This window comes from Syngnathus leptorhynchus, chromosome 11 (assembly GCF_054491065.1).
Source record: "Syngnathus leptorhynchus isolate UIUO chromosome 11, UIUO_Slep, whole genome shotgun sequence".
NCBI lineage: Eukaryota > Metazoa > Chordata > Actinopteri > Syngnathiformes > Syngnathidae > Syngnathus > Syngnathus leptorhynchus.
In genome coordinates this window covers 1,901,244-1,915,027 of record NC_141205.1, presented here as the reverse complement: position 1 = coordinate 1,915,027, position 13,784 = coordinate 1,901,244, and the positions used below count along the sequence as shown (strand labels likewise).

The following is a 13,784-nucleotide window of genomic DNA, read 5'->3' as shown; positions in this document are numbered from 1 at the left end:
CCCAAAGTACTGACAATATTTCTGTGTTTTGCGAAGCCTTCGCAGAGCTACAGACAGATATCAACGAACTGACAAGCGACCTGGACCGGGCAGGCATTCCCTACCTGGACTACCGCACTTATGCTATGAGGGTTCTCTTCCCTGGCATTGACGATCACCCTGTCCTCAGAGACCTGGAGGTGAGATTCATTCAAGGTCACTCGCATCTCAACCTTAATACACCGGTATACAATCAAGGAGACAGCTTGAGGCCTCGGCCGTCAAAGTGCTGTCAAACAGAGCGGCGTAAGCAAACGCGAGCTGGCGCTTGGCAGTTTGTCTTGGGTTTGTTTCATGTCGCAGCAGCTGGTGGAATTTGCAGCCTCACCGACTCTCAGCAGCGCAGTCAAATCATCCACCGCAACCGCCAATCCATCAAAACTTTTCAAAAGATATTTTTTGTAGTTATTTTAAGACAGACTTGATATGTTTATCCCTGTAAAGGCTTGTTTATGCATTTTTGGGGAAACACCAAGCCGGTGTGAGCATTTAGAAGATATAGGATAAACAATGATTAATAAATAGGAGATAGATAGGTGTCACAAGCTTCCAAACCAGTAGATAGAGCCGCATTAAGAAAAAGCCTCGTGTGGAATCAAGACACTAAATGGTGAAAAAAATCCACAATTGTCTATGGACATTCTTACACCTTTCCATCAATTATTTTCAAGGATGTATAATCTCTCAATTCACTTCACAGGCTCTTGAAATTCTCAAGAGAACACAGGCACATGAAAACATTACAAAGGTGTCGATCTCAACTGATTACAAACCACTATTTTTACAGTCTCATGCAATATGTTGTCACCGACCTGAGAGATTTACGTTGCGATTTATCTCTGGCATAAATCAAAAGCTCTGAAACGCTTCTGTAACCAATTCATGCTATTTCATCTAAAAAGGCGCGACGGGATGATGTGTGCAGGTCCCGGGGAGCGGACAGGCGAGTGTGGAGAAAGCCTTGAAGCAGTTTGCACAGCTGCTGAACAATAAAGTCTTCCTGCTCACATTCATTCGCACGCTGGAGATGCAACGCTCATTCTCCATGCGGGACCGAGGCTACGTGGCCTCTCTCATCATGACGGCGCTGCAGGGGCGGCTGGAGTACGCCACTGATATCCTGAAACACCTGCTCTCAGACCTGATAGAACGCAATTTGGAGAGCAAGAACCACCCCAAACTGTTGTTGCGCAGGTAAATCAGTCTACTGCATTTAAGGGGAAATATCAAAATGGAATAGTGTGATTTTTAACTGACATCTTCTATTTTATATTATTTCTTATTTAAGAAAAACTAGGATATTTAAGTGTTTCATCAATCATGACACATCGCTGACATATATTAACAGAGATATTGGGCCCTCCCTGGCCCAATTTTGTAGCCTATACCTGCTTCCGACTGGGGCTTATTTGGGGCGAGTATTGAAGTCAGAGTTTGTCAAAGTACAGGTTCTGACGACTTGTCCAAATTGGCCAACTTCCTGTTCAGTCTCTGAGACTTTTTCATATGTCCTGTGTTCACTACTTGACATTTGACAGTAGCTTAGGCAGTAGGCTTCTCCGACTACTCTTGAACTTCCTTCGGAGCTGGTGGTCAGACGTACTTGAAGTTCTTTTCAAACCGAGGTCCTAACTGTACCAAATATAAATGCTGTCGAAAACATTTTTACCGTCTACCACATAATTGCAGGACGGATCGGCCCCGAAAAGTATGCTATTCTAACGAGGGCCATCCTGGGATGAAATCATACATATTCTAAACACGCCTGTTTAAGCTCCACTTATTTTTTAGCATCGATAATTCATCGTGCATTGTTCTTTGGAGTCTCGACCCTTTCCATGTGCTTCTGATGGATGAGTAACTAGGTCAGGTTTAAGGCAGGCAAGCCACTCTTCAGATGTGCGTAACCACCATTTCACAACCCAAGATGTCGAGGCGCCTCAGCAGAGAAGTGAAAGACAGTGACGCTTCCAGTGATGGAAAGAGTCAGGGCGGACTGGAACGGAATGACAACCTAATGGGGGAGAACGAGAACAGCGGCGGCAGAGTCCTTGTCAGTCTAGCTTATCTTCCATGTGCCACTCATGAAATATTCGTCCACTGCTTCCGCTGTCACCTTTCTTCACACCTCTTCGACTATATCCAGATTGTTTTCCCAGCGGCGAGGCCGGTCTGCTGAATACTTAATGACTCATTTCTTCACCTCAGGGGCTCCGTCAATCTGAAGCGGAGCTCATTAAAAACAAGTAAACACAGCGAGCAAAGACATGTGGATACGCATGTCCGTCCTTTCAGAAGAGGATGTCATTCCATCCAACTCTTGCTCTTCTTAGGCCCAGCAAATGGATTAAGGATATTATTTTCATCCCACAGGCTCGGACACTGTCAGGCCCAGGTTGAGTTACAAAATATGAATTGAAACGCTAAGACCCCTTTTGCTTTGCAGAACTGAGTCAGTGGCGGAGAAGATGCTGACAAACTGGTTTGCCTTCCTACTCCACAAATTTCTCAAGGTAATAAATCAATTCTCGTACAACTAAGCAGGACAGGTCACTGTCAGTTCTGTACTAATTTTCATATCCCAGGTTTTAAATTGGGCTCCGGTACTTTTTAGTTTGAGAATGACTGGATTAGTGTTCAATTCAACACAGTTCAGAAAGCAGGCAAAACATTTTTTGTTTTCCCGGCAGTCAATATGTTGATGTCATGAATGGCTTAGTTTTTTCCAAATGCAAATGTCTGAAATCACATGATTGAGTCCTTTTCAATATTGAGAAGCTCATCGTCTCACCTCACTTACTTCCTTTCCTTTCCCATCTCTTCTGCCTCCGTCTAAAACCAAAAGGAGTCTGCCGGAGAGCCCCTCTTCATGCTGTTCTGTGCCATCAAACAGCAAATGGAGAAGGGACCCATCGACGCAATCACTGGCGAAGCACGCTACTCCCTCAGTGAAGACAAACTCATCCGCCAGCAGACGGAATATAAGACGCTGGTGAGTGACAAAGGCGAAACTGAACGCTGTGAAAACAGCAGCTTAATTCACTTAATTCAGATTTCTGTAGTTCACGTCCACGTTTGTTTCCCTGCATGGAATTTAGACACACACGCAGACGGAATTTACAAAGAGTAGAAAGAAATTACAGAAGCACAACAAGAGCAGGCAAGCCTCATAAAAGTGACAATGGGAACTGCTGCGGCTTTTCATTAGAGTTTACTGCCAAGGTTAGCGAGACATTTCTACAAGAATTCAAAAAGTATCCTATCTGGGCTGTGTAGGGTTTTCTTCCCCTCAAGAAATTAATGTCATTGGCCTAAGCAGAGGTCTGGCTTTGCATACTTAAATTGCAAATAATGACACAGAAAGACGATGAAATCATTACGAGTGCCCAAGTGGTTCTGGCAGCTTGCTCGGTAATTCAGCAACGTTTTCGCTATGTTGATACGGTCTGATGGCTCGCTTAATATGAGGCTGCCTCTTCGGTCCATCAGTAGAACTAACTTTTCCTCAAGGCTTAAAGTTTCCGCTGACGACAGGATGACACCTCTGTGATCACGGTGTCAGGCAGTCGGAGAGTGTCTCATTACTTGTTTAAAGCCACTGCCAAAGCTGCGCAGCCACATCTCGGAGGTGTGAAATTACATTTCTGCCCCTGAGATCTCCTCTATCAGGACACTCTGCAGAGGAGCGGCTAATGAAAAGAACTTAGCTGGGGAGTAATAGCCGCCGCCTCTTTCTGCCCTGTCTCGGCCAGACGCTGAGCTGCGTGAACCCCGACAACGAGAACAGTCCAGAGATCGCCGTCAAGGTGCTCAACTGCGACACCATTAGCCAGGTGAAGGAGAAGATTCTCGACGCCGTGTACAAGAACATGCCCTGCTCCCAGCGACCGCGAGCAAACGACATGGACCTTGGTGAGAATCCTAGACACTCAAAATTCCTCCACTAGCCTTTGCCCACTTTTATTGGCCAGAAAGCAGTGTTCCAACTTGATGTACAAGGAGAGCAACAATATCGTCAATTCATAGTTGTGAGATCACATCTGTAGGGGGTGTGACGCCTTCACTATTGATTTTCTCCGAACCGCGCAGAGTGGCGTCAGGGCAGGACGGCCCGCGTGGTTCTTCAAGATGAAGACATCACCACTAAGATCGAGGGTGACTGGAAAAGACTCAACACACTACTCCACTACCAGGTGAAGGAAAAAAAAAAAACATTCCAATGGAACCAGCCTCAAGAATCTGTGCCCTGATTTAGACGTTCTAAGCATTTCTAAATAATTTTTCCCAACAGTAGGGGCTAAAAAAGCTGATAACGTACACATCATTTAGTTATCATTTAGCATCATGCCAAAACATACACCGAAAGTAAAAAATTCCTACATTTGCCTTTACAGGTGACAGATCGCTGCGTGGTGGCTTTGGTGCCCAAACAGATGTTGTTATTCAACATCCCGTGCTCGGCCAGCTTCCCGCGAAGTATCAGCAGATATGGTCAGTACTGTTAATCAATTACAAATAAATGTGTACAATATTATGGCAACAACATTATTTCTAATCATGCAGCAGTATTTGTCGCTTCAAACAACATTGAACTGACAAGATGAAGCTATATTCAAAATCAACTGGGGGATTTTGTTTACATGGTTGAAACTTTTGAATGGTGCAGAGTAAGAACTCCGACACGGTCAAATCGAGAAATCCCATCGCTATGACGACACTACAATGATGTCAATGAGACCATTCAAAGAGAACAAAATGTCAACTGTCGCTCAAAATGACCCTCCAGGCGTGGATATCCCCTTCCGCTCCACGCCCACCAGTCCTGACAGCCCCCACTCCCGCGTGCCCATGCTAACCCCCGACCTGGAGAGCGGGGTCAAAGTTTGGCACTTGGTCAAGAACCACGAGCACGGAGACCAGAAGGAAGGCGAGAGAGGCAGCAAAATGGTGTCGGAGATTTACCTTACCAGGCTTCTAGCGACAAAGGCAAGTGTCACGAATAATTTAATTAATTTAATTCTTATTAATACTAATATTTTTTTCTATTTGTTTTTTTTTCTTCCATTATCTAGCAATATTATATTTTGGAGGGTTTATTTCCATTAATTCCCTCATTTTATTGACTTATTTCAATACATTTGCACTGAATGTTCACAAACTGCAGGGCACGCTGCAGAAATTTGTGGATGACCTGTTTGAGACGCTATTCAGCACCGTATGCCGGGGCACAGCCCTGCCGCTCGCCATCAAATACATGTTCGACTTTCTGGACGAGCAGGCCGACAGACACGGCATCTACGACACGGATGTCCGCCACACTTGGAAGAGCAACTGGTGAGTGGAGTGTTTTTCAAGTGATCCTCCACTAGTAAATTATCAACAGCAGGAACACTTCTATGGGCTTATTTACATGCACAGAGGACAGCGATGCCTCGTTTGCCTGCTCATACTGGTCTTTAGATAAATATTTTGATTTGAATCATCTCCACAAAGCTCTACATAAATCCATATTTGTTCCACACTATTTATTTCCTTTTTTAACGTGCAGCCTTCCCCTGCGCTTCTGGGTGAACGTGATCAAGAACCCGCAATTTGTCTTCGACATTCATAAGAGCAGCATCACGGATGCCTGCCTGTCCGTGGTGGCCCAGACCTTCATGGACTCGTGCTCCACCTCCGAGCACCGTCTGGGCAAAGACTCACCCTCCACCAAGTTGCTCTACGCCAAGGACATCCCGCACTACAAAAGCTGGGTAGAAAGGTAGGATTTTTTTCAATGTGTCAATGAACAGCTTATAAAAGAAAGAGCAAGCAGATGATTTCAAAGCATGCTGGTGTGACACGCCCGATCGTTTACGCAACAGGGTTAAATTAAAAATGAATGTAAACATCTCAGTATTATGTTACCTATTAATATCATTGGTTTTATGCATGTTGCAACATGTTCAACGATACTGTTGGCTTGATTCAATTCACGTGGTTACTTGATATTAAAGTTCTAAAACGCGATGACACAAACCTGTTTAAAAACACCAATTATCCCGCTCTAGCGCCTCTGCGGATGCGTACTACTCCAAGGCTATGTCTGACAGAGAGCACGCATGTCCCCTTTCAGGTACTACGCCGACATCAACCGCCTGCCTGCCATCAGCGATCAGGACATGAATGCCTATCTGGCTGAGCAGGCGCGCCTCCACTCCAGCGAGTTCAATGCCCTCAGTGCACTCCACGAGATCTACAGCTACGTCAGCAAATACAGCCAGGAGGTGAGGACGAGTGTGCCGTCAAGCTGAAAAAATGTGACGATGACCTCACGCATCATTATGGCATCTAAGCTAACTTTCAACACTGACCAGCCTTGGACTGAGTTAAAGTAGTTACCTAAGCATCGACTTTTCGGTCAGTCTCCATGGGAACTAGGCAGGTTATAAGCGGGGCAGACTGGCCGATGGTTGGTGCAACGTTGCCTCCCACAGCCATTGGCTGGACACGATACTTGCTGCATGCATGTGTGCTCTCTGATAAGAATTGGCAAACATGTTCAATGTATTGAATATGAAAAAGCATAAACATGACAAATTAGAACAACGGCATTCATACAAATCTAATTTTTAATTTTAGAACTGGCTAATCTTTTGGTTTCACTTTGTGAGCTGGCTAACTGTATGTTTGTGTTTGTGTTTGTGTGCCCGTGTGTGTGTGTTTGCATTAGATCACGGAGGCGCTGGAGCAGGACGAGCAGGCCCAGAAGCAGAAGTTGGGATATAAAGTGGAGCAGATCATCTCAGTCATGTCTGCCGAGAGCTGAGACGTACGCCAACATACGTACATACGCACACACGCCGACGCACACATGCTGTACACGCAGACACACAATACGAGCATATGCCGAGGTGGAGAGGAGGAGGTGGAAGAGGAGGAGTAACATGCACCCAGTAAGTGCAGTCAAACGTGCACGCACATCATGTTTCTGTCTGCCGGAGAGACTAATGTATGCAGGGATGCTTGCAAACTTTATGGACCTAGTGCAAATGACACACACCAAAACGCCAACACCCACGGACAGCGGATCATCCCAAAGCATGACGTTTGTATTCAATGCCATTCTCTCGTAACACGCAACGATCCTCGAAAAGTGTCCTACTTCAAACTTACGGGGAGCGGCCATCATGCTTCGTCTCAGAGACGACTCATCTCCAAAAGATCAACAAATAGAGGTGCTTTTGTTGTTGACTAATAATAGCAGACTGTCGTGACCAAACGTACGCCGCAGCATCGCAGGCTGGACTGGCGCCACTTAAGCATTTTGCCAACAGCAGGTTCACGCTGTGTATATTACCAAATTTGGATTTTAATTTCCATGCATCCAACTATTTTTTATTCTACTTGTCCTTATTAGTGAAATGGGTGAGCCTATTCCAAATGACTGGGCGAGTGAAGCTGGGTACTCCCAGGACTGGTTGCCAGCCAATGAAAGGTCACAAAAAAAAAGTTTTTCACACTCACAACAATGAACAATTTAGAGTCTTCAATGAACTTCACATGGATGCCAAGATTCAAACCTTCAATCTTAAGACTGTGAAGCAGATGCATTAACCAGGAGCTCCGATGCTGCAGATTCTAATTTCACTCACCAGACTTCACAATGAACTAACTGGTCACCAAATCAACCACAGGATACAAATAGTGACAGACTTCTAATGACTGTGTCGGTGAGAATCGAACCGGAAGTCAGGCATGTGATACGTGACACCATCACCATCACATTATCACCCATGGACGATTTCAATTCTTCCATGAGCCTTAGATGCATGTTTTTGAAAAGAATCCAGAGTACCCAGAGAAAATCAAAGTCTTGTCATGAAATCTCATGAGACCTTTATTCTCAATACCACATCGGCTCCCTCTAGTTGTATGACAAGGAATCACTGCCCAAGTCCAGTTCAATTGTGTTTAACTTTTAGGTTCAATACATTTGCATTTAATCATCACAACTGTTTGTTTTAAACGTTCATTTAGGTACAATTGTTTTTACTTGAATGTGCAATGCATTTGAATAGAATCATCAAGTATATATATATATATTTTTAATTCTCACGTATTTCAGCACAGTGTTAAGGAGCAAAGCCACGCAAGCATGCAAAGGCCAGAGCAGAGATTCAAACTAAAAACCATGCTCATCACAAATCGCTAATCACTGCCTTGCTGTATGACCCGCAAAATGTAAATGTATCATTTTCTGTTTTCAGACTAGAGAAAGTGCAAACACGGGCCATGCAAGCCAATTTCAGGAAGATTCTCACAGTGAGATTTCACATTCATATTACTCCATGTCCTTGCATAAAATACAGATAAATGACATAGCACTGAAAAAATGGGACATGGTGATCTATAGCACACCAATTCAGACATTGATAAGTGGAGAACAAATTGAACCGCAGGAAAAGGTGAAAATATTGACCCTGCAAGCTTCAGCGTGTCGTCGTTTTTTGTAAGCGTCTTATCAGTCATTGTTTACATTCTACTTGAAATGCATCAAGTATGCGTGGGAGAAAACAACACCTGTCGCTCCTGTGAAGAAATATGGGAAGATTAAGTTAAGTGTCGGTGGCTGTTGGACCGATAAATCCACTTTAATAAAAGTAACCTAGACAACAAAGCTCATGAACGGGCTGCGGAGCTAATTTCGGAGTCGTTTGCATGGCAGAGAGCTCCCGCCGGATCTATGATGATGGATGTCACGTGCGGTGGGCTCATTAGCCGCTCGTTGTAAATTAGATGCGTTCTGCCGCCTGACTCGCTTGGCATCCCGCTGGTCTCCATCTTTAATTGTGTAATTCACTTTTTTTAATTTATTTGTACCCGACTGCTGGTGGTCATTTTTGCTGCTGTATTTATAGAGTGCCATACAGAAACTTATCACAAAGAAAGTGTCAGTTTCAGTTCACAATGCACCAAACTGTGACAATGACAAATGTCTCCGTGTGCTCGATCACGCTTGTTCATGTGGAGGGCTTCTTTTATTTTTGTTCATCCCCACCATCAATTTAAAACAAAAAGATGAGAGAGAGAAAAAAAAAAGCCTCCATTTCTTGTTAAATGTTGAACTATGACAAAGGACCCATGTGTTTTATGTGTGATTTGATAAGTTATAAATGTGTCGTGCAATAAACTGTCGGATGTGTTTTTTTAAACGATATATTATTGTATAAATATTGTACATAGAAAACACTCCTATTTTGCAAGCAAAAGATTCACTTTTTACTGTTGTTATAAATTAAACTGAACAGCTGAGGATCCTCATTCTTGCCTGCTTTCTTTTGTGTATCGTTTCCAGAGACCTACCAAGAACTCATTAAATAGAGCAACATACTATAAAAGTGAGGGAATTGAATGTCTCTCTGCTTAATTCAAAAGCCAATCTTAGCGCTGACACGCTTTATGTCTTACTATTTGAGTATCTCACTGCCGTGCGGATTCACTTGGGGAAAGGATAATTGAGCTTTGGCTGGTAAGGTATAATGTGTCAGCTAGATTTGTTACATGTACACCAAATCTTACGCTGCCACTCTACTGAAATTACAACAGGACATGAATGAGATAGTGGCTTATTTGGACTATCATGGTTTCTGGAAAGTCAATTGTAAGTCACCTCCTTTGAAGTAATGGAGAATGGTGATTAACGAGGACAAATAGCTAAATCCGTTGAAAGGTAGATTTTCTTTTTTTTTTTTTTTCTTTTTACTCTAATCTTTTTGTGGAAGTGAAAGTTCCTTGATGACTTGGGGGTAAATAAACAAACAGCAATTGTTTTTCAAATATTAAGCGACACTGCTGCGAGTGACAAGAATTCATTTTGATGACAAACAACTAATGCCGCTTAAGGTATGCCGCAGTGTCACAACAGAAGAGCAAAAGCTTGTAAAACAACAAAGAACTATCCTGGAGAAAATTATGAAATCCCTTTGAATTTTGAAAAAAAAAAACATGTTCGTGATGAACAACTTCCTGGGGGAGAAAGGAATAATTTGCTATACTGTACTGTGACAATATTTGGTGTGGCATGTGAGCGGTGTATAAGGACTCCTCCGCATTTTCTATAAGGAATTCATTATTTATGTTTATCCCTCGAGGCAAACAGAGCATTGGGGAGTGACTGAGTGGTTTGCGTGAGAATTCCGAACTCCCAACCTGCGTGGCTGTAAGTCTTGCGTAAGAATTTGAACTTGGATCCACATCCCATTGCACTTTCTCTGATTTTCCCAGACAGAAGGTTGGGAGTATTCAGTTTCACAGAAGGAACAGAGAATTTTCAGTTTCCTTAAATGTAGCAATAATATTTACGAAATTGACTTTATATTCTCTGGAGTGCCATGTAAAACTAAACAAAGCAAATCTTTTATTAGCAGCCTAGTTCGTTCAGAATTTTGCCGGACTGTGACATAACGTTGCAATTAATTGACCTACTACTACCACCAAATTGGGTTTCTGGGGGCCCAAGTCAATAAGGTGAGATGTACAAGGGCCACTAGGACCAAACACAATAACTCCTATTCAAGAACTTTTGCTTTCCTCCCGACGGGGTATAATTGGCCTTATGGAGAAAGCGTTTCTTGCTTAGTGGGACATAGATGTGACTATCATGCACATAGCAGTGAAAGAAAGTACCATACTTTCTTAAAATGGAACCCAGGGGTAGCTAACACAATAAAAATAGCAGGGGTCCCCAAATTGAACCCTGTGGCGCACCATAGGACAGCAGGACTCAGATCATTCAAGCCCAACCCCAAAAAGTCCTGCCTGCCAAAACCATTCTACCACTCATGGCCACCCGGTGCTGCAAATGAGCCCACGTAATTTGGTGGTCCACCATATCAAACGCTGTAGTCAGGCCCAACAAACCACACCGTCTCCAGTGAAAATTGGCCAAGAGGGAAGGAAGACAATAGCAATTAATATTGCGACCACCACCAGCAGAAGGTGCTGTTGATTCAGTCTCAACAAGTTTGCTAAAGAAGCGGTGAATGCAAGTAAACATAAGGCCTCGAGGAGTTTTTATTGTGATCAGGACAACACAATTAAGGTATAAACAGTCACTGACAAAGAAAACCTTCATCTTGTAAACACACACACACCAGCTCTTTGTTTTGTCTCTCCTGTACAATTAAGCTTTACATTGCCTGAAGCTTTGCCCGAACGCATCCCAGAGGCTGCTCAGGTCTGCATGCATCAGCCTCCCGCTGCTCTAATTAAATATGCATGCTGCATTGTCAGGCTGCACACCATCAAACGGGCGGTACGCCGAGTAAGTGTTTGTTCTTGCCAAGGACGAGGGCCAGATGTCCAAATAGGGAAATAAAACATTCCCGACGGATCCACCGAACAACTCCCCGAGTGATCAGAATGCTGACAATTTCCTGCCAGATCTATTTAACAAGCTCATGGACAATGATGCTTTATCGGCCCAAACACCTTTGCCCCTTTTGTCCATTCCCATTAGGAAACTAATGGGTGACGTCATGGCATGTCTAGCGACGCCATTGTAAAAGTGCATGCAGATGCTCGAAATCCAATGCAGTTAATTCAAGTAGGGATGGAGGGAAAGGGGAAAGTGCATCTCGATGGTTGACTACTGCCATCCTGTGGGTAAAAATATAGCAAAGAAGGAAGCCGCTACATCATGAGCACAGCTGTTTACATTCCCAAGGAAGTTGTGTATCTTGTGCTTATAGTGAAGGGTCGCGCGGGTCCCAAGTACTGACATCCTCATGATTCACCTTGATGAAAGGAACACTCGCTTTCCAAGTTTATGATTGCCTCACTTCCGTCCTCCGACCTGCGCACTAAAAGGGTCATCACCGCTTGTACCAGACAGAGAGGTAATGGTCACATCAGTCCCACGTCTCCTTGTCGACCCATTTCTCAGACACTCTTTCCTTCCCTTTGGAAATCACTTCCAGAAGCAGCCAATCAGGAAACTCTGTGGCATTTACAGCTCTTATTTTTTTGGGTGTCAAAAAAAAAAAAGCCACATTACAACACACGTGCTTGGCTGCATTGTTTGTTGGAATATATGAAACCAAATTGAAATGTTTCTTTTAAGAAAGGTAATCTAAAGTGTTCTGGGTGGCCAGGCCTTTCTATTCCCACCACCAAAGAGCATCACATTTGGAGAGAGTGGCTGTTTTATAACTTCCCGTGGAAAGCTTCTGCCAAACGCTCTCAAATATTCCACCAGCAAAATGCGGAGCACACACTTTGCTTACCAGATAAAATAGTTACGATTTATAGGAGGAGCAAATTTACTGTATGGTATAAAAAGTCGTGACGTTGCGGAAAAAGTCGGTTGGGGACAAACGCCGTAGGTTTTTAGCTCTTAAGATCTAAAGTCAGTCAGGTAGAGCTGACATTTAAAGCGGTTTAATAGGGTAAGTCTATAGTTTAGCCACTATCCTTTTAAAGTTACCCAATAAAAGAAAAATCATTTTGCAGTGCTTGAGGGCTAAGACATTTTATAGACTTTGGACAGCTTGACATGACCTTAAGAGTTTCTTATTGGATATTTAAAAGAAACAGAAGAAGTTTTTTTTTTTTTTTTTATTTGAAATTGTTAAAGATGGTCTAATGGAGAGTAATGCTTCATTACCATGGCAACCAAGGGTGGAGCCAGGGCACTGTGAGGAGATTGCCCACTGCACTACATGGTGCATGTACGAATGAATCTCAAAGTAATGGGACTAATTATGACATTTTAATCATTGTAGCTAACGATGGAGTGATGAATAGCATTATTCTAGGTTTCATATTTGCTCTGGTTTCCCCGAGTGGAGTTTGCCTGTCATCCCTTGTGCTTGTGTGGCATTTTTCCAGGTAACCTGGCTACGACCACATTCCAGAAACATGCATAGAAAGTACACCGAGGAGTCTAAATTGTCCAGAGGTGTAAACAGTTGTTTGTCTGTGTGTGCCCTGTGATTGGCTGACACACAGTAGAGGGCGTCCCCCATCTTTCGCCAAGTCAGCGATAGGATCCATTGAAATTACCCGTGACCAGAATGAGACGCGCAATAGAAAACTGATGATGTATGGAAAATTGATGTAGTTAACTGGTGAAGTGTTGTCATAAATCAATTTAATTAAAAGCAGAGCATAGTGGATCCTCACAATTCAAACGCTTCAGCGGTCAAAGAATTCCACCCAGGAATTTAAAGAACAAAAATCCTCAGCCCAAAACCAAAAGTTCTCTTTTCTTTGTTGGCAAAACTGTAATCATGACAGCATCATTTTAAAAGACATCTGACAAGCTATTATTCTCTTAGAGGGAACACTAAACCGAACCCCAAAGAAATCCTGACTCCTGTTTGTTTTTGGATCCTCAGGGTCCGCTGTAATCGCAAAGGCTTGCCTCTCAATCAGCTCTGAGCTGTTTCATCAAAAGCTCTTCTGTGGTGCGAGACCGCGTGGCCATGACTTCACTCCCCATGACCCTGGTGATGGTTCACTGGTTGGCATTCCATTTGACATTTTTAAATACTACCAACAACAAGACTTTTCACTGATCAGTCATTCTCAAAACTGTTTTCATTCCTGCCTTCAAAACATCAACTATTTGTTGTTGTTATTTTTGTCTTATCTATAACGCGTTACAACCACAAACATCTAGAAGAAGTCTGAAAAAGCAAGTGCACCTAAATGATGCATGAAATGACTGTACAATGTAGTGGAAGTGCAAACATCCAATACGA

General features: G+C 43.3%; 1 protein-coding gene and 1 long non-coding RNA gene across 7 annotated transcripts in view; one reads left to right on the top strand and one right to left on the bottom strand.

Annotated features, from left to right (window-relative positions):
• The window catches only part of LOC147048766 (plexin-A2-like), a 43,818-nt gene extending 36,971 nt beyond the window's left edge, over window positions 1–6,847 (top strand). For 2 of the 6 annotated variants that reach the window (XM_085923965.1, XM_085923966.1), the window contains 12 exons: window positions 37–179; window positions 965–1,233; window positions 2,486–2,552; window positions 2,885–3,031; window positions 3,792–3,951; window positions 4,129–4,232; window positions 4,434–4,530; window positions 4,826–5,025; window positions 5,204–5,373; window positions 5,588–5,800; window positions 6,155–6,305; window positions 6,752–6,847. In XM_085923965.1, the coding sequence (XP_085780091.1) occupies window positions 37–179; window positions 965–1,233; window positions 2,486–2,552; window positions 2,885–3,031; window positions 3,792–3,951; window positions 4,129–4,232; window positions 4,434–4,530; window positions 4,826–5,025; window positions 5,204–5,373; window positions 5,588–5,800; window positions 6,155–6,305; window positions 6,752–6,847 (1,817 nt within the window). Of the gene's footprint in view, window positions 1–36; window positions 225–964; window positions 1,234–2,485; window positions 2,553–2,884; window positions 3,032–3,791; window positions 3,952–4,128; window positions 4,233–4,433; window positions 4,540–4,707; window positions 4,724–4,825; window positions 5,026–5,203; window positions 5,374–5,587; window positions 5,801–6,154; window positions 6,306–6,751 lie in introns of all 6 variants that reach the window. The other 4 variants (XM_085923968.1, XM_085923969.1, XM_085923967.1 and 1 more) reach the window with 4 other exon arrangements.
• The window catches only part of LOC147048765 (uncharacterized), a 31,639-nt gene that overhangs the window by 7,572 nt on the left and 10,283 nt on the right, over window positions 1–13,784 (bottom strand). The gene's annotated exons all lie outside the window — the stretch shown is intronic.